At 47.0% G+C, this 25,689-nt stretch overlaps 1 protein-coding gene across 1 annotated transcript; it reads right to left on the reverse strand.

Annotated features, from left to right (window-relative positions):
• Positions 1-363: 363 nt before the first annotated feature.
• On the reverse strand, positions 364-24,474 carry LOC143281154 (uncharacterized). Its single transcript, XM_076586162.1, has 7 exons — positions 24,124-24,474; positions 18,602-21,076; positions 17,026-17,154; positions 15,754-15,835; positions 12,078-12,196; positions 5,253-8,781; positions 364-3,164 (listed from the first exon to the last, which is right to left on the reverse strand). Exons 1-7 carry the CDS (start codon positions 24,385-24,387, stop codon positions 3,112-3,114), a joined length of 6,651 nt encoding a protein of 2,216 aa, XP_076442277.1. The 5' UTR covers positions 24,388-24,474; the 3' UTR covers positions 364-3,111.
• Positions 24,475-25,689: the final 1,215 nt, after the last annotated feature.

Below are 25,689 nucleotides of genomic sequence, written 5' to 3' on the forward strand. Positions count from 1 at the left end.
GAGTTGCATGTGTGTGGCAAGAGATTTAAATAAGATGGGAAAATATCCCCCCCTTCACCCCCATCCTGACAGGAAAATATCCCCCCCTTCACCCCCATCCTGACAGGAAAATATCTCCCCCCCTTCATCCCCATCATCACAGTGAAATTTACACTGACCACAGTATCCTCTGAACCATGTGAAAAGTGTGGATCTTGAACACTGTGTTTGAGACTGTTCAGCGACCATTTTATCATGAGAACATATAGTCAGCAACACATTCCCCCCCAAATTTTCACAGTAACAGCGCACACCCTCTCACATACATAGAACTATACACAATGCACTCATGAATGTGCTTATTCCCCAATAATTTAATTTCCATTAAAGAAAACACACACACACAAAAAACAACAACAACAACCCTTTCCACCATAAACAATGAAATGCAGTCAAAAGCAAACAGCAAAGAACAGTTTTCCTTACATGAAAAGCAATTCATTCATTTTCTTTGAAATATCTCTGACACTCACTTATAATACATGACTATGACAAACAGGAACATGTGTGTATCCATTTATTTGCATGCTTGTTCATAAACATGGAGTTGAATATACACATAGAATCAATAACATTGAAAACATCATTGAACTGCCATTAGCAAGAACACTCCACATGGGAAATTAAAATTTTCCCCCAGAATATCATGGGATGACTTACATTCTGCAAAACAAGTCAGTAATAAAGGGATAACATGAACAGTAACATGCAAACTTCCTTACCTATTCTATGCATTTACCTTCACAGAAAATTATAACAATATCTTTTTCCTTTCGCACAGCCCAGTTTTCTTAATGCAAAGGTTAAAAAAAAAAAAAAAAAAAAAAAAAAAAAAAAAAAATTACACACACACACACATACAAGTAAAAGCTCAGGTTTTTTTTTCAAAGAAAACAACAAACCTATCTACAATGGAGACAAGAGACAGACAGAGACCCCATTCATCCAGCTGTAGAGACTGTTTTTTATTCCATAAAAAAAACATGTTAAGATGTCCGCTACATTGATATAAATTATCCTGTGAATTGATCTCTCTCTCTCTCTCTCTCACACACACACACACACACACACACACACACACAAGTCCGTAAGGTTTTTCTCTCTCAACAACATATTTGTTTTCCACCAGTTCTGACTGATTCTGAATCTGAATGAAAGTCCACACATCATCTTCCCTGCAACTAGACAGAGAAAAAACAACAGGCATGTGTGCTGGGCTGTACTGAGCATCAGAGCAATGCCTTGTCTATACATGTATCATCTCATTCCATAAACCAACACCATACAGTTAATGAATTAATTCAATGGCTGATGCACAGATGCTAGGCAAAAAGAAAGGGCTGGGAACATGATGATGGTGAAAAGACATGTTAAAAGAAAGGGTGAAAAGGGGAGAAAAAGAATATACATCAAATCGGCTGTTTTACTGAATATCACCAAATATACAGAATCCACATTCTGGGGGCTGTACTCCTTTACAGGTATACATGTGACATAAATGAAAGAACACAACCACCTAGCAACTTTTACATACAGTAAAATCAACAGCATCAGTACATGAGTGATCTAAGGTCAAGTAAAACACATGTATCCACAAGAGAGAAACTGACTGGCAGACAGACACATGCACAGTGAGATGACAGACAAGCAGAGAGGTATCTGTACTTGTGCATGCATGTGTCATGGTTCATGGTGTTCGTGCTATTTTTAGGAATGGGGAAATGTGGGAGGATCTGTCACAGGGGGAAGTTTAAAATTCATTTGTGTTCTCACCACGACACGAGGTAAAGATTCAAACATGGGATTTGAATTTAAGAAGGGAGGTATTGTCACGGCTCATGGTGTTTGTTGTGCGTGTTTTCGTGTACATCTCATTTCTCCTTCCCTTCTCCCTCCCTCTCTCTCCCTTCTCCCCCTACCCCCAGTCTCTCCACCACCCTCTCTCCTTCATGTGTATGTTCAGGTTAATGCTGAGTGTATGCACATGCTTCTCTTGGGATATGTGCGTGGCATCTTCCTTTTCTTATACATTTTGAACTATGAGCCAAGTTAAAAGATTTTACGTAGTTGGGGTAGAAACATTTCGTTTTGCATTGGATGCCAAGCTCTCTCAAGAGACGGGTCACCGTTCCAGCGTGTGAGCTGTTTGGTGCCATCTGTCAGGAGTGGGAGGTGAGGGGGGGATCTTTCAAACCCAGTATTTCTTGATATTTTGGGAATTAGTGAAGTTGCTTGCTGTGATTAAGGTATGTTATTTTGTTTTCTAATCAGCACAGGTTATTGTTCCTAATTTATTTCCTCTATGATGAAAACTGTGTCTAATTGCATTATGTATTTTCTGAAACATTTTGTGGTAATTGAAATGACACTTTAAGTAGTGACATTACATCTATCGCATGCAACAGTGTGCTGATGGGGGAAAGAAGACAGTCTGGTCAACTTGACCACTCGAATACAGTGATTTGTTTTTCTTTCCTCTGTGTGTGTGTGTGTGTGTGTTTTCCCTCATAGTCAGCTCAGGCTGTTTTTCGTGCAGGGTTACCTTCAAGTGATTAAGTTGAAATACAGTTTAAATGAGGAAGGTTCACCTGTCAATGCTGTTGTCAGCGGAAGATGTTATAGGCACTGGCTTTTGTACCCAGTCATAAAGAGGGTTTTTTGTTGTTTTTTTCTTAAAGTCCAGCTCCATTCGTTTGGAGTTTAGGAAGGGTCACCGATTGGGTTCGGTGTGTGGGTCTCCAGTGCCACATTGTTTCTTGGGTCCTCGTCCGACCAGGTGGTCTGGAACTCCATTCCTGTTCCAGGAACTTCATCTCTCTTATCTTTTGATCTCCCCCTCACGAGTTCTTGAGGTGTCATGTTGGAGGGGCGTGAAGAGTGTTGGTTTTGTTTTCTTGTTGTTGTTTTTGAAATGAACAACATATCTGCACACTCACTTGCAAATGAGTCTAAAATATCTGGAGTGATGGCTAGTCTGCTTTATCTGCACCACCAGCCAGTACAGGTCCCTATTCCCTGTGAAGGTCTGACAGTTCAGATTCCCTCTGTACGGATGACAGCCGTTGTGGTCACTCACTTGCCATCTGCTTCCTCTGCTGGTCCTCTCAGCTCCTCTCCCTCCTCACCTGTCAGGGAACACTGGCCATCGTCAGTTCTCAGCACATTGACACTTTTCAGCATGTTCTCAACAAACACTAAATCATACAACTATGCGAACACGTGCCCAGGTATAGGACACACTCCTGAGTGCAAAATGTGTGAAAATTCATGCCCACACCCACTCATGCAAGCACACAGACACATGTTCATTCAATGGACACAAAAGCAGATGAAATACCCCTCTTTCCATATTAAAAAAAACAAAACAAAAACAAACAAACAAACAAAAAAAATCCCCCCAAACCCCAACTATATATCAGCTGAACATCATAGAAATATTCAGTTTTGAACACTGTCAGTTCTTCACAAGCAAATCTGACAGATCCATCCCTGATGCCCCTCCAAATGGAACACCGAAAACTAAACAACCAAACAACACACTAAATACAAACACTCAACAAAAACAAAACACCAAATAACCAACCCAACCTGTATCAAACAAACTTAGTTCAATAAATAATTATCTGAAACACACATTCACACACAGCAAACATCAGCTTACACAGTCTGACAAGCCACCATGTACACTGGTGTAAACACACACATAACAAATACACACAGTTACACACACACTCAAACTGAAGTAAAATCACCATGAAAATCATCACAACAGCCTCTTTACACTGCCTCCCCCCCTCCCCCAGCCCCTCTTCACACACAGAGATACCAACATTGCAGCAACACTCTGCATACCCTTGCAGTACAGTTGACCGTTTCAGTTCCTGGAGGAGGCATCACTGCGTTCGGAACAATCCATATACGCTACACCACATCAGATGCCTGACCAGCAGCATAACCCAACGTGCTTAGTCAGGTCTTGAATGCATGCTTATTATATTTGTTAACCTATCAGAATAGATTTCTTCAACAAAATTTTGCCAGACGACAACACTCTTGTTGCTATGGGTCTTTTTCAGTGCACAGAGTGCATGCTGCACAGAGGACCATGGTTTATCGTCCCATTTGATTGATTTTCCAGTCAATCTTCGGAGAAAGGATGAGAGTGGGATTAGAACCCAGACCCCCACAGATTCTATATTGGCATGTGAGCTTCTTGAAACCATCTGCCATCTACCTCCCTGACAGCTGACACATACAGTGACTTACTGTGGGCAGACACATCAACACAGTGACTTACTGTGGGCAGACACATCAACACAGTGACTTACTGTGGGCAGACACATCAACACAGTGACTTACTGTGGGCAGACACATCAACACTGACTTACTGTGGGTGGACACATAAACACAGTGACTTACTGTGGGCAGACACATCAACACAGTGACTTACTGTGGGTGGACACATCAACACAGTGACTTACTGTGGGCAGACACATCAACACTGACTTACTGTGGGTGGACACATAAACACAGTGACTTACTGTGGGCAGACACATCAACACAGTGACTTACTGTGGGCAGATACATCAACAGTGACTTACTGTGGGTGGACACATCAACACAGTGACTTACTGTGGGCAGATACATCAACACTGACTTACTGTGGGCAGACACATCAACACTGACTTACTGTGGGTGGACACATAAACACAGTGACTTACTGTGGGCAGATACATCAACAGTGACTTACTGTGGGCAGACACATCAACACTGACTTACTGTGGGTGGACACATAAACACAGTGATGTACTGTGGGCAGACACAGACACATCAACACAGTGACTTACTGTGGGCAGACACAAACACAGTGACTTACTGTGGGCAAACATATAAACAAAGTGACTTACTGTGGGCAGACACAGACACATCAACACAGTGACTTACTGTGGACGGACACATCAACACACTGTGGACGGACACATCAACACAGTGATTTACTGTGGATGGACACATCAACACACTGTAGGCAGACACATCAACACAGTGACTTACTGTGGGCAGACACATCAACACAGTGACTTACTGTGGGCAGACACATCAACACAGTGACTTACTGTGAGTGGACACATCAACACAGTGACTTACTGTGGGCAGACACATCAACACAGACACAGTGACTTACTGTGGACAGACACATCAACACAGTGACTTACTGTGGGCGGTGCCATCACCAGCTTCACACTGCACAGTGCCGGACCTCCTGGTGGCACCCCTCCCCCTCCTCCCCCTCCCCCGCCCTCTGCCTCTTCCACGTCGGGGGGAAGGTGAGGGGGACGTCTCTGGAACTGTCCCTGCCATGGTGGACTGTCTGGTGTGTCTCCTTCGTGGAGAGGGTGTCTGGATTCCTAATGGTGCTGTCCGGCCTTCACTGTACAGTGAAGTGTCTGATGCACTGTTTGACACAGTGTCGGATGCAGTGTCGTCATCAACATGTGCAGTGACAGGTGCCTGCCCCCCAGGCAGGGGACTCCCCTCCCTGTCTGCCTCCTGGCTGTCATCACAGTGCAGCTGTTGACTTGAGCGTGATCTAGTCTGGTGCCGGGTCTGGCGCCGCGTCTGTCTCTCCTCTCCACCTGCTGCCTGCTCCGTCACTGCCACCAACACTTCTTCCGACGCTGCTCTGGATGCTGAACTCTGACCTTTCCTTCTGCCTCGACCCCGGCCCACACGTGGTGACCATTTCTTCAGAGGAGAAGGAGTAGGAGAAGAAGTGGTTCTGACAAGTGAAGTGTCAGACTCTGACAGAATGCTGGATGCCTGATGATGTGAGTCTCCCTCAGCTAGCTGAGCTCTCCCCACAGAAGCAGCATCAACAGCTGGATTGATCTGTTCTAAGACACCTCCTGTGGTTCCCTCATACACACACTGAGTCTGGTTGCTGTCAGTGATGGCAGGGGCCATGGTGGTTTCCTTGTGTCCGTCAGCGCTGTGCCCGTCACAAGAAACGCTTGGCTGTGACACGCTTGTCACCAGTCCGGCTTGACAACTGTCCTCCACGCACACAGCCTCAGTCACACGGTCATGTGCTTCATCTATAACACGCTGGCTTTCATCAACAGACATGACAATGGCATCATCTGCATCATCCTTCAAGGCATTGTCACGGTCACCAGCACTGACAAACGAGGTGCTGAGTGGGTCAGATTTGTCTTTGTCTATCACAGGTTTGTCTAACTTTTGCTCAGCAGACTCGCTCTCCATGGTAGATGCAGAGGGTTCCAGTGCCTCCACAGCATGCACAGGTTTCTCCGCAATGACCTCCCCTGAGCTGTTCCCATGACCTGCGCCTGCGTGTTGACAGCGGTCTTCAGTCAGCTGTGAACTGCTCTCACCAGGCCCTAGTACTGTTGGTGCCACACCCTCACCACCCTCAAGTACTGCTTCAGCTCTGTCCCAGGAAGGCCCTCCGCCAGAACCTTCTCCAGGAAGTGTGGGTGCAGGTCCATCCTCTTTCTCAGGAGACACAGTTCCAGAGGTGTGTGTATGAGGAGTATCTGGAGTGGCTGTGGTGCCATCACCGTCACTTGCAACTCCACAATCACCGGCCTCTCCTGCTGCAAGTACAGACTCAGCGCTCCCACCTGCAGGCAGCAGTTCACCACTGTCTTCAACAGGTGCTTGTTTAGAACCATCCACAGCAGAAGCAGGTTTTTCTGCTGGTTTTCCAGGAGACTTGGCTTCCTCTGCACTGACCACAGGAGGTACACCGTTCTCAGCACTGACCACAGGTGTAACGCCCTCTGCCCCGTCCACAGGGGTTACACTGTCTCCAGCACTGACCACAGGTGATGTGGACCCAGCAGTGTGTCCTGGAGCAGCTGGTGTTTCACCATCACCACCATGGGTTGCCCCTTCCTCTGCACTGACCACAGGAAGTGCAGCTTCAGCATTCTTCTTGGGCGAGAAATCAGGGGGTGGTGGAGGAGGGGGAGGAGGGGGTGGGCCCCCTTGAGGGATGGGTGGGGGGAGAGGTGGATTGACAGCCTCACTGATGGGAGGCAAGGGTGGGGCCAGTGAGGGGAGTGGGGGCACAGTGCAGGGCACAGGAGGCATGTCATAGGCAGGGGGAGGGGGGAAGGGGGGTGGGCCAAAGCCAGGGGGAGGGCCCAGCACTGGAGGACCAAAGGTGGGGGGAGGGGGCACAGAGAAGGAAGGGACAAAGGCAGTGGGGGGAACCGACATGGGTACTGGGGGTGGCCCCATCATCATGTCCGGGGGTGGAACAGACATGGGGGGCATCAAGTCAGGGGGTGGACCTCCCATCACTGACATGGGGGGGCCAAACTCCACAGGTGGACCAGCTACAGGCGGAGGAAGTGAGGTATCAGGAACCAGGTCCATGGGTACGACACCCCCAGGTGGGGGCACTGAAGTGTCGGGGACTATCTCCATGGGGGTCACACTGGTTGCTGGCTTCAGGGAAGACACAGAGGGGGATTTTACAGCCAGTGCAGCCTGAGATGTTGCTGAAGAGTCGGAATCTGTCTTGGTCACTGGAGGTTTGTACAGCCAGCGCAGGTTGGGTTTCTGTAGGCTGGCCTGTGCTGCCTCTTTCTCTGCCTGTGTTGGCTCCCCTGTTTGTGTGGTCTCTGACTGTGGGGAAGGCCTGGCTGACAGCAACCGCATCCGTGTCGTGGCTTTGGGTATGGAGCGGGTGCGAAGCAGGCCTGGTTTTGTTTTAGAGCCTGCTTTTACAGGGTTGGTGGTTTCTTCTGGTTCGGTGACTTCTTCACACACCCCTGCCTCCCCAGAACTACCTTCATCATGTTCTGTCACTTTTTCTCCACTGGAGTTTCCTGAATCTTCGCTTGGTCTTTCCCCTTCTTTACAGCCTGGATCGCTCTCACTGTTTTCAATCAGCAGAGCCATTTTTCTGTTGATCTCATCATGCCAGTTGAGGAACTGCTCCCCTGGAGATGGCTGCTTGGTCTCTGTGAGAGGTCTCTGCCTTTCTTCATCTGACCATGTCCTGGCTGAAGCTTTGACCTCTTCCTCTCTCCGCCCACTGTCTTTCTTGTCCTCTCTCCTTCCCTCTCTGGAACCTTGTCCTTCACTGTCTCTTCCACTGCGATCTCTGGAACCAAAACCTCCTCTGATCGTCCCATCCCTGTCTCTGTGGCTTGTGTCACCATCTCTGGCACTTCTCTCCATATCTCTGGATCTTTGTTCCCGGTCTCTGGACCCCATGTCTATGTCCCTGTGGTTTCTGTCTCTGTCTCTAGACCGCCTCTCTCCGTCCCTAGAGTTTCTGTCCTGATTTCTACATCTTCTCTCCCTTTCTGTGGAGCTCTTGTCCTCGTGTTCGTAGTCTCTGTCACGATCTCTGGATCGTCTGTCCTCACGTTTGTAGCTGTCACGATCTTTGGAGCTTTTGTCCTCATATTTGTAGCCTCTGTCATGATCTTTGGAGCTTTTACCCTCACGTCTCTGGCCTCTATCAACATCTCTGGGACTCTTGTCATGATCTCGACTAGATTCTTCATTTTTGCCTTTCTCCTCTATGTCTTCTTTCTTCTCTTTGCCATCTTGCTTGGGCATTGCACTGCCTTTGTCCTGTGAGGTTGAAGGGGCCTTGTCACCAGTGTCCATGCTGTCTGGGGTCCACCTTGTCCCCACAGAAAACAGTCTCAGCTGTTCCTGCTGGTAGCACTTCTCATACGTTGGCTGCTCTGACAGGTAGTCCTGCAAACACCACAAAACAATATGACTGAAAACTCTCTTTATCAAATGTTTTACACTGCTCACCAATGAATAGTAAGTTGGTCTAAACAGTTTGGAATTCCACTTTGAATGGCCTTTCCCCAATGACATATTCTTGGGATTATTAATTTTGTGATTTCTAGTCTGTGTGTTTACTGCTGTAACTATGAAAAACACCTTAAAAAACTTAATGTCTTGTTTTAAACTAATGAGGAAGACTCCAAAGAGGAGAAGCTACAAGGTGTTAATAGCAGCAGCATCAAAACAGAGTGTGCCTGTGTGTGTGCCTGTGTGTTCTGGGCTTAAGTTCATGGTTAACCCCTAGGCTGCCTATATGATGAGATAACTCGTCATGGCAAGCATGTACGCTGCACTGCCACAATGACGAGATAACTCGTCATGGAAATATTCTGATTTTCCTTGCTTTGCATTCAGTTCGTTGACAAAAATGCTGGTAGCTTTAGCTTGGGGAATCTTTCTAGATTCTATTCATAGCTAGAAACACCATCAACGTCATGAGGCAGTCCTGTATTTGAACGTTTTGGTTGGGTTACTGGCCGCAGAGTTTGCCTGGCTCCTCTCCTCGCTCACTCAACAACATGCCGGACTGACGCCGTGCTCAAGACATGCGATCGTGGCGAACTAAATCAACCAAGATTGTTTTCTTTAGCTGATGCTCAGAAAGACTTGAAGCGTAAATTCGAAGAAGACAGTGATGAACATTTATAGGACGATTTGATGGAAAATAAAGGGAGTAACCAAGAGAGTTGCCAAGATACGACTATCAGTAAATGATGCCGGCTGTTCAGCTCTAGCAGACGACAGCAGTCACCCAAATTTTTAGCAGATCGCAGTGTAAGCAATTTTCTTGGCACTCAGCCAACTTGGTCTGACGAGAACTGGATAAGTGACCGTGTGAGAGGGGTGAAGAGGGGGGTGGAGACTGAGGCGGCGTGGCCTCACATCCATTATCACTTGGAGAAGTCACAATGCATTGTGTATCAATTTCTTTTTCTTTCTTTTTATATTGTGGTTGTTCTAGTATGATTTGGTGTGTGCAGATATCCATTTGTCCAGAAAATGATATTTTAGTGCAAATTACCTGACTAATGTTTGTAATGAACAAGTTGAAAATGAGACAAAAAACAAAACACTGATTTCAAAACAACAGCATGTCACCAAAAATACATAAAACGGGAAAACATCATGTGTTTTGTATTCTTTATTCATTTACCTTTCAGAAAATATATACTTTTATGGGTCTTTCTCCAATAACAAAGAGCACAGAATTTTTTGAAAATTTATACCCGTTTTTGGGGAAAAAACCTGGCAAATAGATTTCACTTCAATCTTATTTTCCTGGCAGCGAAAGGGTTAAAGCAAATATTTCCCATGGAAACAGAACTGGAAACTTGCATTTCCTATTTTCCAAGACTTCTGATGGATGGTCAATATTGTTGATTTTCAAATTGATAAGAATCATTAAATTTTTTTACCTTTTTTTTCAAATAATAGATTTGATTAGGTAATAAAGATACCCTTTATATTTACTCCTAAGGCAAACCGTACGGACCAATTCCCACTAATTCAATGATAAGGAATCAAACAAAGAAAGAAAGACATGTTGAAAAAGAGGAGTGGCTCTGCACTGTCATACTCCCCTCACCTCCAACATGGATGTCTCGCTGAACACCACTGACCACCCCCACCTCCCCAACACACCACAGAACACACTGACCACCACCCTACCCCTAACACACCACAAAACACACTGACCACCACCCTCCCCCTAACACACCACAAAACACACTGACAACCCCCTCCCCTCAACACACCACAGAACACACTGACCCCCTCCCCCCTAACACACCACAAAACACACTGACAACCCCCTCCCCTCAACACACCACAGAACACACTGACCACCCCCTCCCCCCAACACACCACAGAACACACTGACCACCCCCACCCCCCCAACACACCACAGAACACACTGACCACCCCCCTCCCCCTAACACACCATAAAACACACTGACAACCCACTCCCCTCAACACACCACAGAACACACTGACCACCCCCCTCCCCCCAACACACCACAGAACACACTGACCACCCCCCTTCCCCCCAACACACCACAGAACACACTGACCACCCCCCTCCCCCCAACACACCACAGAACACACTGACCACCCCCCTTTACCCCAACACACCACAGAACACACTGACCACCCCCCTCCCCCCAACACACCACAGAACACACTGACCACCCCCCTTTACCCCAACACACCACAGAACACACTGACCACCCCCCCCAACACACCACAGAACACACTGACCACCCCCCTTTACCCCAACACACCACAGAACACACTGACCACCCCCCTCCCCCCAACACACCACAGAACACACTGACCACCCCCCTTTACCCCAACACACCACAGAACACACTGACCACCCCCCTTTACCCCAACACACCACAGAACACACTGACCACCCCCCTCCCCCCAACACACCACAGAACACACTGACCACCCCCCTTTACCCCAACACACCACAGAACACACTGACCACCCCCCTCCCCCCAACACACCACAGAACACACTGACCACCCCCCTTTACCCCAACACACCACAGAACACACTGACCACCCCCCTTTACCCCAACACACCACAGAACACACTGACCACCCCCTCCCCCCAACACACCACAGAACACACTGACCACCCCCTTTTACCCCAACACACCACAGAACACACTGGCCACCCCCCTTTACCCCAACACACCACAGAACACACTGACCACCCCCCTCCCCCCAACACACCACAGAACACACTGACCACCCCCCTTTACCCCAACACACCACAGAACACACTGACCACCCCCCTCCCCCCAACACACCACAGAACACACTGACCACCCCCCTTTACCCCAACACACCACAGAACACACTGACCACCCCCCTCCCCCCATCACACCACAGAACTCACTGACCCCCCCACCCCCCTTCCACTAACACACCACAGAACACCACTGACCATCCCACACCACCCCCGCAACAGACCATAGGACACCACTGACCACCACCCACCCCCTCCCCTGATCACTCCCTCCCCCCAACACACCACAGGACAAACTGACCACCACCCCCTCCCCCCAAAACACCACAGAATACACTGACCACCACCCCCTCCCCCCAACACACCACAGGACACCACTGACCATCATCCCCCCACCCTTGCAACAGACCATAGGACACCACTGACCACCGCCCACCAACCTTGTATTTCTGGTGGTGGTCCTGGCTGGTGAGGTGAGCCCTGGCCACCTGTGAGTCACTGCACAGCTCTGAGCACAGGAAGCAGTAGAAAGCAGCCGTCCCCATCAGGAACTCCTCCCCTGAACACAGAACCCAGCATCACACAGTATGACACACTGCTCACACACTGCTACTCCCCACACACCACACCACATCACTCCTGTTCAAGTACATGAGTTGGTCACTTCCCTTAGACTAAGAGGCCACAGACAGAAGGACAGTTGAGGGGAAGGGCAAGAGAGAGATGTGTGACAGCATGGATAGAGACAGCAGTCCAGCCATAGACAGGACAGACAGCAGTGACAGACAGCAGTCCAGCCACAGACAGGACAGCAGTGACAGACAGCAGAGGGAGGGGAGAGAGAGGTGTGTGACAGCAGTGACACAGACAGCAGTGACAGACAGCAGAGGAAGAGGAGAGAGAGGTGTGTGACAGCAATGACACAGACAGCAGAGGGCGGGGAGAGAGAGGTGTGTGACAGCAGTGACACAGACAGCAGAGGGAGGGGAGAGAGAGGTGTGTGACAGCAGTGACACAGACAGCAGAGGGAGGGGAGAGAGAGGTGTGTGACAGCAGTGACACAGACAGCAGAGGGAGAGGAGAGAGAGGTGTGTGACAGCAGTGACACAGACAGCGGAGGGAGAGAGAGGTTGTGACAGCAGTGACACAGGCAGCAAGGGGAGGGGAGAGAGAATTGTGTGACAGCAGTGACACAGACAGCAAAGGGAGGGGAGAGAGAGGTGTGTGACAGCAGTGACACAGACAGCAAAGGGAGAGGAGAGAGAGGTGTGTGACAGCAGTGAGTGAGTGACACAGACAGCGGAGGGAGAGAGAGGTATGTGACAGCAGTGACACAGACAGCAGAGGGAGGGGAGAGAGAGGTGTGTGACAGCAGTGACACAGACAGCAGAGGGAGGGGAGAGAGAGGTGTGTGACAGCAGTGACACAGACAGCAGAGGGAGGGGAGAGAGAGGTGTGTGACAGCAGTGACACAGACAGCAGAGGGAGAGGAGAGAGAGGTGTGTGACAGTAGTGACACAGGCAGCAAAGGGAGGGGAGAGAGAGGTGTGTGACAGCAGTGACACAGACAGCGGAGGGAGAGAGAGGTGTGTGACAGCAGTGACACAGACAGCAGAGGGAGGGGAGAGAGAGGTGTGTGACAGCAGTGACACAGACAGCAGAGGGAGAGGAGAGAGAGGTGTGTGACAGCAGTGACACAGACAGCAGAGGGAGAGGAGAGAGAGGTGTGTGACAGCAGTGACACAGACAGCAGAGGGAGGGGAGAGAGAGGTGTGTGACAGCAGTGACACAGACAGCGGAGGGAGAGAGAGGTGTGTGACAGCAGTGACACAGACAGCAGGGGGAGGGGAGAGAGAATTGTGTGACAGCAGTGACACAGACAGCAGAGGGAGAGGAGAGAGAGGTGTGTGACAGCAGTGACACAGACAGCAGTGACACAGACAGCAGAGGGAGAGGAGAGAAAGGTGTGTGACAGCAGTGACACAGACAGCAGTGACACAGACAGCAGAGGGAGAGGAGAGAAAGGTGTGTGACAGCAGTGACACAGACAGCAGTGACGCAGACAGCAGAGGGAGGAGAGAGAGAGGTGTGACAGCAGTGACACAGACAGCAAAGGGAGGGGAGAGAGAGGTGTGTGACAGCAGTGACACAGACAGCAGTGACACAGACAGCAGAGGGAGAGGAGAGAGAATTGTGTGACAGCAGTGACACAGACAGCAGAGGGAGAGGAGAGAGAGGTGTGTGACAGCAGTGACACAGGCAGAAGAGGGAGGGGACAGAGAGAGGTGTGTGACAGCAGTGACACAGACAGTGGAGGGAGAGAGAGGTGTGTGACAGCAGTGACACAGACAGCAGGGGCAGGGGAGAGAGAATTGTGTGACAGCAGTGACACAGACAGCAGAGGGAGAGGAGAGAGAGGTGTGACAGCAGTGACACAGACAGCGGAGGGAGAGATAGGTGTGTGACAGCAGTGACACAGGCAGCATGGGGAGGGGAGAGAGAATTGTGTGACAGCAGTGACACAGACAGCAGAGGGAGAGGAGAGAGAGGTGTGTGACAGCAGTGACACAGACAGCAGTGACACAGACAGCAGAGGGAGAGGAGAGATAGGTGTGTGACAGCAGTGACACAGACAGCAGTGACGCAAACAGCAGAGGGAGGAGAGAGAGAGGTGTGACAGCAGTGATACAGACAGCAGGGGGAGAGAGAGGTGTGACAGCAGTGACACAGACAGCGGAGGGAGAGAGAGGTGTGTGACAGCAGTGACACAGGCAGCATGGGGAGGGGAGAGAGAATTGTGTGACAGCAGTGACACAGACAGCAGAGGGAGAGGAGAGAGAGGTGTGTGACAGCAGTGACACAGACAGCAGTGACACAGACAGCAGAGGGAGAGGAGAGATAGGTGTGTGACAGCAGTGACACAGACAGCAGTGACGCAGACAGCAGAGGGAGGAGAGAGAGAGGTGTGACAGCAGTGACACAGACAGCAAAGGGAGGGGAGAGAGAGGTGTGTGACAGCAGTGACACAGACAGCAGAGGGAGAGGAGAGAGAGGTATGTGACAGCAGTGACACAGGCAGAAGAGGGAGGGGAGAGAGAGGTGTGTGACAGCAGTGAAACAGACAGCAGTGACACAGACAGCTGAGGGAGAGGAGAGAAAGGTGTGTGACAGCAGTGACACAGACAGCAGAGGGAGAGGAGAGAGAGGTGTGTGACAGCAGTGACACAGACAGCAGTGACACAGACAGCAGAGGGAGAGGAGAGAGAGAGGTGTGTGACAGCAGTGACACAGACAGCAGTGACACAGACAGCAGAGGGAGAGGAGAGAGAGGTGTGTGACAGCAGTGACACAGACAGTGGAGGGAAGGGAGAGAGAGGTGTGTGACAGCAGTGACACAGGCAGCAGGGAGAGGGGAGAGAGAATTGTGAGACAGCAGTGACACAGACAGCAGAGGGAGAGGAGAGAGAGGTGTGTGACAGCAGTAAAACAGACAGCAGTGACACAGACAGCAGAGGGAGGGGAGAGAGAGGTGTGTGACAGCAGTAAAACAGACAGCAGAGGGAGAGGAGAGAAAGGTGTGTGACAGCAGTGACACAGACAGCAGAGGGAGAGGAGATAAAGGTGTGTGACAGCAGTGACACAGACAGCAGTGACACAGACAGAAGAGGGAGAGGAGAGAGAGGTGTGTGACAGCGGTGACACAGACATCAGAAGGAGGAGAGAGAGGTGTGTGACAGCAGTGACACAGACAGCAGAGGGAGAGGAGAGAAAGGTGTGTGACAACAGTGACACAGACAGCAGAGGGAGAGAGAGGTGTGTGACAGCAGTGACACAGACAGCAGAGGGAGAGAGAGGTGTGTGACAGCAGTGACACAGACAGCAGAGGGAGAGGAGAGAGAGGTGTGTGACAGCAGTGACACAGACAGCAGAGGGAGAGGAGAGAAAGGTGTGTGACAGCAGTGACACAGACAGCAGAGGGAGAGGAGAGAGAGGTGTGTGACAGCAGTGACACAGACAGCAGAGGGAGAGGAGAGAGAGGTGTGTGACAGCAGTGACACAGACAGCAGAGGGAGAGGAGAGAGAGGTGTGTGACAGCAGTGACAGTCTAGCACCCACCTCTGACAGATGTCATGGGGGTTTCCTTGGAGTATTTCTTCAGACTCTCCTTCTGCCATGGCCGCATGGAATGTTTCACTTTCTGCACCCCCACACACACATTTATAGTGTACAGTTTGTTATAATGGCCATATGGAATGATTCATCCTCTGCGCACACACACACTCACTCAATGACTTGTAGTGTACTGTCCATTACACCTGTTTCATCTTCAGTAAAGAAAATAATAGCATTAAGAAGATAAAACACAACCCCCACCCTAAAAAAACAACAACAACCTCTCACATTACAAAAATAATTTCTAGCAGAAGCTATTTCATTCTAGAACAAAGCACAGTTATGGTTGAGATTCAACCATTATGATTTTTTTTCCACATCCTACTTCAGGTTGGTTGTTGAACAGTTCTACAAGAGTTCATGTCTAATGGCAATTTCCGACTGTTTCATTTTTACTATTTAAATTTGAATTTTTCCCCTATTTTGTCAAAAAGGTTGTGATGTATTGTATTTGTACATGTATAAATGCAAATGTACACACAGAGATACAGTCATTAATATAAGAACACACACACACACACGCATACACACACACACACTGTGGTGGGGAGGGGAAATATATAATACACACACATACAGCTTGAGAAGTGCATAGTTAAAGTGGAAATTTACTGAAAGTCATAAAAATAAAGCTGGGTAGATTTGTGTTTTTATCTTTATCTATAGTTTATGTCTTTGGGAGGTGTGGAAGTTACCAGCAGGACTGAATGTTTTCAACCTGAAATGTGATATACTACATACACTGTGACGTAGCAGACACATGAAGCTATTCAACAAGAAATATAATGAATTACACTGTGGTGCAGCAGACACATCAAGGTTTTCAACATGAAATATGATGTGTTACATACAATGTGACGTACCAGGCACATCACATTATTGAACATGAATTATGGTGTATTGCACACACTGTGACACAGCAGACACATCAATTTATTCAACATGAAATATGAAGAACTACACACTGACACAGCAGACACAACAAGTTACTCGACATGAAATATGAAGAACTACACACTGTGACATAGCAGACACATCAAGTTATTCAACATGAAATATGATGTATTATACACACTGTGATGTAGCAGACATCAAGTTATTCAACATGAAATATGGTGTATTACACACACTGTGACACAGCTGACATATCAACTATCAAGTTATTCAACATGAAATATGAAGAACTACACATTGCGACTTGGCAGACACACACACCTTGTTGTGTGACTGTGAGTGCAGGTGAAGCAGAAAGTCCTCCAAGCTGTCACAGATGACCTGACACATCACACAGCAGTGACCAGCACTCTCCTCTTCGTCCACACCTGTCTTCTTCTTCCGGCCTCCCTGCAACCAACTGCCATCGTTAGAACTTTATAGTTGACATCTGTCACTACTCTTCTTCTTCCACAAACTGCCATTGTTAGAACTTTATAGTTGACATCTGTCACTACTCTTCTTCCACAAACTGCCATTGTTAGAACTTTATAGTTGACATCTGTCACTACTCTTCTTCTTCCACAAACTGCCATTGTTAGAACTTTATAGTTGACATCTGTCACTACTCTTCTTCTTCCACAAACTGCCATTGTTAGAACTTTATAGTTGACATCTGTCACTACTCTTCTTCCACAAACTGCCACTGTTAGAACTTTATAGTTGACATCTGTCACTACTCTTCTTCCACAAACTGCCATTGTTAGAACTTTATAGTTGACATCTGTCACTACTCTTCTTCTTCCACAAACTGCCACTGTTAAAACTTTATAGTTTACATCTGTCACTACTCTTCTTCTTTCAGCCTCCATGCATCAAAGTGCAACTGTTAGAACTACACTTTACATTTGTCACTACCAGTACCACTATATCAGAGCTCAGCAAGTTTAGAGCTGACAGCCTATATATTATTCAAAACAGTCTTCAGATCAGGCTGCAATAAATTGAATAAGTTTATCTTTCGTGAAACAGTCATTTGAATTGTCATCATGTACATATTAAATCTAGGGAAATAAGAATACACAAAAAGAAATAAAGCGGGATGGAGAGAGAGAGAGAGAGAGAGAGAGAGAGAGCAAGAGAGAGAGAGAGGATAAACAGAATATTAATCAAACCTTTTTTATGTAATCCAAACAGAGTGCCTTCACTTCAAGTATCTAAAAACATTGTCATGTCTCACTTCACCAGGACTGGCCAAGACCTTCCTGCAGGGAACAGTTTGGGGAACAAGGAGAAGAGGCAGGCAGAAGAAGAGATGGGAGGACATCTGTGAGTGAACAGGTCTAACCCTGAGTGAGACAATCAGAAGGACAGACAACCATGAGGGACTGAGGAGGCTGGCTGCCAAATTGTGGTGCCCCCACAGTCTATGTGACTACAGAATAGATCTAGATATATATTCAAACATTTTTACAAAGTCAGAAATGTTGGGTTGAAAACTGTTTTGTTTTGCTGAACTGACTGCCAGTCTTCAGTGCTCCAGTACTGGCAATGTACCACATTAGTTTCAGAACACATTCAGTTCCTTTGGAAAAACAACAATAAAAACCAAGAAAACCTGGCTCCAATTGAATCAGTAATTGAATTACTTCCTTTTTCCTTCCGTTGTTACAATCCTTGTAGGTTAACTAAAACAAACTTAACAAAAGCAAAACAAAACAAAACAAAAAACAAACAAACAAAAAACAACAACAAAAAAAACCCTCTAAACAATTGTAAAAATGGACCAGAAAGAATCTTTGGAGGATGTGTTTGATGGGAGGGTGACATAGAGGCTAAGCCTGGTGACAGCACTGACCTTTGTGCTGGCTGTTACTGCAGCCTTGGACTTGCTGAGGGAGGAGGCCGGAGGAGGCCGGAGGGACACATCTTTACCCTGCAGAATGTCTTGGATCTGTTGGTGCAGCTCACACTGACTGCTTTGATTCTCCTGAATGACTGGGTTTCTGACACTGTCTGGCTTGTTTCCTAAAGCACACAGCCAGTCGCTCTGTATCTTCTTGAGGGCGTCCAGCTCTTTCTGAACAGCAGCAATCTTTCGATGTCTTTCCAAAAGGTGTTTGGCCACTGTACTAGCCTCTGACATCTTGTCACTGACTGTCGTGTCACCCACTGTCTTGTTACTGAGCATCTTGTCACTCTCTGTCTCTGTGCTGAAGATACCAGTGTTGGTTGACTTGGCCTGGTTTCCCCATTTGTCATTCTTGGCACTCTTTTCTCCAGCAGACTTGGCGGACAGTGACATCTTGCTTGTCATGGCACCCCTGTCTGCATCAGACTGTTTCCTCTGTCTAGGGGGTGTAGGCGAGCGCTTCTTTGAAGACGTCTTGCCTGTTGAGACATACCTATCTGCATCTGATTGTTTCTTCCATTTTGAGGGTGAAGGTGAGCGCTTCCTTGAAGACACCTTGCCCGTTGAGACATACCTGTCTGCATCAGACTGTTTCCTCCATTTAGGGGGTGTAGGTGAGCGTTTCCTCGAAGACATCTTGCTTGATGATGCATACCTGTTTCCATCTGACGGTCTCCTCCTTCGGGGTGAGGGTGAGCGCCTCCTCGAAGACGTCTTGCCTGTGGAGGCATCTCTGTCCATTGCAGGCTGTTTCCTCTGTTTTGGGGGTGTGGGCGAGTGCTTCCTCTTGCTTGCTGATAAAGATTTTTGGTCACGAACTGTTATGAGGTTGGATGGTCGGACTAGTGAGGTTGACTGCTGCTTCTCCTTCCACCCACTGTGGTCCTCAGTGAGGGCCACATGCTGCCTTGGATGTGGAGGAGTAGCACCTTGACCCCCACTCTGTACCATGGGCAGGGACCAGCCCCTCCCTTCCCCCACAACTCCACCCACCTCTGACCCAGATGGGGGTAACGACTGCAGGCCTGCCTTCCATGATGACGCTGTCCTTGGTTTTGTCACCGCTTTGCTGTCTGTGGGACCTTTGTTGAACACAGTTGCTCTCCACAGCTCATACTGTTTTTCTTTCTCCTCAAAGGAAGCAAACGCTGATGGGAAGAGCGCCTTGTTGCTTTCTGCTTTCTGTTCTGATGGTGGTGGTGCCGTCATGCCAAGAAACAAGTCCAGCGGATGTTGGCTGGACTGAGTTTCTTCATACACTGCCTCTTCTTTACCATCACCAGGGCTGGACAGCTGGTGATAGTGTGATGCCATGCCTGGCTCACTTTTCTTTTTCTCCTTGCTTTTACTCAGTGCCTGGATCACTCTTTCCAACTCAGTTTGTGGTTTTGGTGATGCCATTCTTTCAGAAGAAAACTGGAAGGTGTGTTGTGTGGGGACTGGTGGGTGGTGTGTGAGGGAATTGTCCATGACTGATGACTCCTCTCCTGGTTTGTTGACATGGTCTGGGGATTCTGTCTGCATCAGGGCCATGTCTGACAGGTTCTGAGCGTTGTTGGCCATGAACTCCCGGAAAAGAGTGGGCGACAGCTTGGCCATTTCACGAATGTGTTGAGCGATACGTTCCTCACGGTCCACAGGGTCCCGGCTGGAGGTCAGTTCCGACCGCAGGCGCCGATACATCTCATCTCTGAACTGTTTTTCCGTCAGCTGAGGGGGCTCCACATCCTCTGAGGAGCTGATGGCGGAGTAGGAGGGACTGGGACTACGTTCGTCCTGAAACCTGGTTGGCTTCCTGTCAGGGCTGGGCTCATTTCCGCCTTCAGTCCCTCTCTGGTTCCTTCTGTTGAATTCTTTCTCCAGATCGTGAAGTCTTCTTGTGTCAGGACTGAAACTATCACTGTGTCTCCCACTGCTGCTCCTGCTGCTGCTCCTGGTCCTTCCTCTCCCTCTGCTGGGACTGGTGCTGGAGCTGTGACTGCTGGGACTGTCACTTCCACTACGGCTCACATGCCCACCCCTTCGTCTTCCATCACTGTCATCAGTTCTGCTCCTCTCCTGTCCGACTGTGCCCTGGATGCTCCCATCTCTGCTGCCTCTTTTTCTGCCCTTCCCCTCTTCTCTGTAGTCCCTTTCCCCAAGGCTGTGTCCACCACTGCTGCCGCTTCTGTCTCTCGGACTTCTGCTGCGATGGTGTATTGTGGGAGAGTTGTGTCCCCTGTCAGGGCTGAAGCTGTGTCTGCTGTCATCCCAGCGGCTTCCATCTGCTGACCTCCTGTCTGGCAGCCAGCCATCTGTGGGCTGGCTTCTCTCCTCTGGTTTCTTTCCCACAGGCTTTGGCGCTGCCACTGTGGCTTTCAGCAGGTCATGGAACAAGCTGCTGGCGAAGCCAAAGCTCACTGTCTCCACTTCAGGTGTGCCCTGCAATTAAAGACATGTACCCATCATCATCAACAGATATTCATGTTTCAAAATTCCACTGCAATGTCATGACACAAACTATAAAGTGATAAATAACATTCTTAGTCAAGTAAAAGTAAGTGGACAAATTTGTAACATTATCTAATCATTTCTGTTTTGAACATCTAAATGAATAGAAAAAATTATAAAACAGACCTTAAAAACACAGCAACACCAAGGTGTGTTTCCATACAAGTGTGTTCAATACTACAAATGTGTGGGTGTATGTGTGTGGGTAATGTGCACATGGGAGTTTCGCCTGTGTGTGTGTGTGTGTGTGTGTGTGTGTGTGTGTGTGTGTGTGTGTGTGTGTGTGTGATCTTTTGGGTATTTTGATGTGAAGATTCAGATTTGCAATCAGTATTATTGTCTATGGTATAGGTATATCTTACTCCAAGTTTCTCATACCGTGCTTTTGCTTGTCATGTACTAACTACTATTGTAAAATTTTGTATGTGTGTGTTTTTCAATGGTAAGCACTTTGAGCCCAATATATAATATATCATATAGGGAGTTTGTCACTTAAAAACTTTGACTTTGAGCTATATGTAGTATTCTTGTTATCACTCTGCAACTAAAAAAAAAAATATAAAAAATCAGTTGACAGCATGTTGGGGCATCAAGTTGGGGCATAGTCTGTGTTGTCAGAAAAGCCCATGGTGAAATGTACACACTGTATTCATCCAAGCAGGCTTCCATGTGCTACAAGGGCCAGTTGAGATGACTCAGCAGATCCTCTGGTCCTGTGGACTGCCAGTATTTCTGGATTACCTACCTTCAGCACATCTCTGAACCTTCCCATAGATCCGATGCGAGTACTGGTATAAAGAGATCCCAAACTGGGCTCTTCTTCTTCAGCAGTGGTCTGACAATAGCCTATGCATGTGTGTATTATACCCATGAATGTTTCTTACTTAATTTAATGCCTTTCCACTGGAACTGATGAGGAGGTGTGTGTGTGTGTATGTATATGTGTGTGTTTTCTTCAATTTAACGTCTATTCACTATAAGTGTTTTTAGACGGAAAGGAGTAAAGTAGTGTATAAAGGAAAGGGAATGCATGTGAATATTAGTGTAAAAAAAGAAGAAAAAAAGAAAAGAAAAAAGTACATGTTATGTATCAGAGGAAAAGTATATTATAAGAAAAAGTCTAAAGAGGTTGTGGTGTGTATTGAATGAGTTGTCATGGGAAGGAGATTATGTATATGCATGTCAACAAGCATTAACCTACAACAATGTAAATATAAATAACAGTATTAAATATAATACATCAAAGGAGGATACCAACTGGACTGGAGTTTAAAATTTCTGAAAACATTCTAAGCAATGAATAATCATTCAAAATCTTTTCAGTGGCTAATGAAATATTGGAGGAAAAGTCATCAACTACATCTTTTGGAAGTAACTGTCTTATGCTCGGAAAATGAATGAGTAAATGGCTTACAGTTATTTGCTTACCGCATATGCATTTTATATTTTTAGAAAATTTTGTACGAAAGGCATTTAAACGAAGTCTATACATTAGACTTGTAATTTGTCTTGAATGTGCTGCTGGTGTCGAATTTAGAAAATGTTTGGGATTAGCTGCATTCTTTGTGTTTACACAACATTGGTAATACTGATCATTTGAATCTATAAGTAATTTTTTTAATCGATTTCTAGATACATTTTCTATACAGCTAATGCATTCATGTAGATCTAACTGGATGTCAAGTTGTATTGCGCCTTTGAGTGCTGCTCTTCTAGCTGCTTGGTCTACCCACTCATTTGAAGATATTCCACAGTGCGAAGGTACCCAACAGAAAGTTATTTTAATGCCCCATTTTGCCAGCTGGTGAATAATATGTTTTATTTCCATTGTCATCTCAATTCACTTCTTTGAATTTGGAGATTCTATAGCTTGTAATACTGACTTTGAGTCTACACATAATAAAATTTCACTTACAGTTTTCAGAATGTCTGAAATATAATTGAAGGCCATAAGTATGGCTATAAGTTCAGCTGTGAAAATGGAATATTGTCTACCAAGTATATTTTTTCTATTCTAAATGAAGGAATTACAAAAGCCGCTCCTGAATTACCATCTTCTAGAACAGATCCGTCTGTGTATATTTTTAGATAATTTGAATATTGATTTTCTATATGTGAGAGCACTTCAGGTTTTAACAAAAATGGTGACTGGTTCTTGGATAGATCTGTATAATCCATATCAAAGGTAGCTTTACACTGCTCCCATTCAGGGACAGGTGAAAAAGTAGATACTTTTGCAATCTGCTTGTCTTTTGATTCCGTAGCACTAATGATATCTGATGCAAATGTATTAATGGATGTCATAGACTGTATCATCTTAGCTCTTTTAGCAAAATCTGTGTGTGTGTGTGTGTGTGTGTGTGTACACATGAGTGGATATACATGTATGTGTGTGTGTGTGTGTGTGTGTGTGTGTGTGTGTGTGTGTGTGTGTGTGTGTGTGTGCGTGCGTGTGTGTGTGTGTGTGTGTATGTGTGTGTGTGTGTACACATGAGTGGATATACATGTATGTGTGTGTGCATATGTGCTTGTGCATGTGTGTTCTTGTGTGTGTGTGTGTGTGTGTGTGTGTGTGTGTGTGTGTGTGTGTGTGTGTGTGTGTTCACACAAGTGTGTGTTTGGTTGAAAGAGTGAGAAAGACTGAAATAAATAATGAATGATGCCACCTACTTTGTGCATCACTCTAATCATATTTTGTATTTCAACATAGATAATATCCAACCATGACAAGAGGAAAAATGAAATAAATAACGAGTGGCTCTCAAAGTCAAACACTGACAAAATTCATGAAGTATAACTTCATGAACATTTCCATGTGTGTACATGTGTGTGTGTGTGTGTGTGTGTGTGTGTGTGTGTGTGTTCATGCACGCATCAAAGAGCGAGAAATAGTGCAAATGACAAAGACACTTACAGAGACTGAGAGTGAGACAGAGGAAGAGAAGAAAGATGGATTCGTGGAAAAAGCATTTACTTACTCCGTCTTTTTTTCGACCTGGTGATATCCGAGTAATTCGTCGTTGTTTTCCATACTGGTCGTCAGCGTCATACCGAGAACTATAGTCATAAACTGGACTTCTGGAGCCTGAACTGTCGCGTCTTCTGCTGCGGCCACTGGGACGATCTCGGGAGACTGACCGCCTTCCTCGGCTAACACTTCGACGGCGTCTCGTCTTTTCATCTCTTCTCTGCGACCAGTTCCCTCTGTCCTTTGAACTAGATGAGTATCTGGCGTAATCCATGTCCAGAGTTGCAAAAAGTACGAGGCGCTCCTTGGGTTGTTTTTCTATGCGTAAATTTGTTGTGATATCCTTTTCGTCTGCTGCTCGATTTTGTTAACGGAAATTGATGCACACGCATGCGTGTGAGTGATCTCCCTCCTTCCTCCTGCCATTCTCCTTGCCTCTGGCATCGTCGGTCTGTCAGTCTGTCGCATCTTTACCCGTCGTCATGTCAACGCGCACGCGCGCGCGCGCGTGTGTGTATGTGTATGTACGTGCGTGCGTGCGTGTGATTGCAACCGAAGTGACGGTAAAATTTCCATTTCTTTTTACAGAACCATCTCAGCTGGGTTCCAAAACATAATCCCATTTTTATTTTATTTATGTATGTTTTTATTTTATTATTTTTATTTTATTTTATTTTTTACTGTTGTACATCATTTGAAACAGTTTAACTGGTCAGTACTCAATACATCATCAGAGATAGTGCCTCATACTACAATTTAAACAAAACAACAACAACAACAAAAACTTACTTTTGTAATGCTTTTTTGTATGCCTCAGTTGACAGGAATGATTTCTTTACTGCGAGTTTAACACTGTGGTAAAATCAGTAACCATGTTCAGATCTGTCATCTCTGTCATGAATACTTTTGATCGACAGCAGACCTTGATCAGACCTGTGGGAATTGCGCATGCAGCCTGTTTGATAGGGTTGTAAAAACACTGCAGTGTGACCTTTACACTGTGCAGAATGACCCACCACAAAATTAACCACCATACTCTGAATTCACAGGGGTGGGGGTCAAAGACGATTCAGAGGTGGGGGGACAAAGACGCTTTACAGGGGTGGGGGGCAAAGTTGATTCACAGGGGTGAGGGGCAAAGACGATTCACAGGGGTGGGGAGACAAGACGATTTACAGGGATGGGGGGCAAAGATGATTCACAGGTGTGGGGGGCAAAGTTGATTCAGGGGTGGGGGGGCAAAGATGATTCACAGGGGTGGGGGGCAAAGATGATTCACAGGGGTGGGGGGCAAAGACGATTCACAGGGTTGGGGGGCAAAGTTGATTTACATGGGTGGGGGGCAAAGACAATTCACAGGGTTGGGGGGCAAAGACAGTTCACAGGGTTGGGGGGGCAAAGACGATTCAAGCTGACTGCTGGGGACAGCAGCACCCACGGAGGCTGTCCACACAACCTTTCAACTTCCCCACTGCTCTTCACATACTTCAAGGTTCTCACATCAGGCAAACTGACCCCAACAGTTCACTACGCATGTCAGCAGCTTAGATCTCTATTGTTGACAGAGTTACCAACT

This window comes from Babylonia areolata, chromosome 4 (genome assembly GCF_041734735.1).
Source record: "Babylonia areolata isolate BAREFJ2019XMU chromosome 4, ASM4173473v1, whole genome shotgun sequence".
Taxonomy (NCBI): domain Eukaryota; kingdom Metazoa; phylum Mollusca; class Gastropoda; order Neogastropoda; family Buccinidae; genus Babylonia; species Babylonia areolata.

Bases quoted from the DNA above. Each gene is read 5' to 3' on its own strand.
- LOC143281154 (XM_076586162.1), bottom strand. From the start codon at position 24,387: ATGGATTACGCCAGATACTCATCTAGTTCAAAGGACAGAGGGAACTGG. The intron at 21,077-24,123 runs GTAAGTAAATGC...CTTTAATTGCAG, and splicing joins CAGGTCGAAAAAAAGACGGA to GGCACACCTGAAGTGGAGAC. The intron at 8,782-12,077 runs GTTGGTGGGCGG...TGGTGTTTGCAG, and splicing joins ACCACCACCAGAAATACAAG to GACTACCTGTCAGAGCAGCC.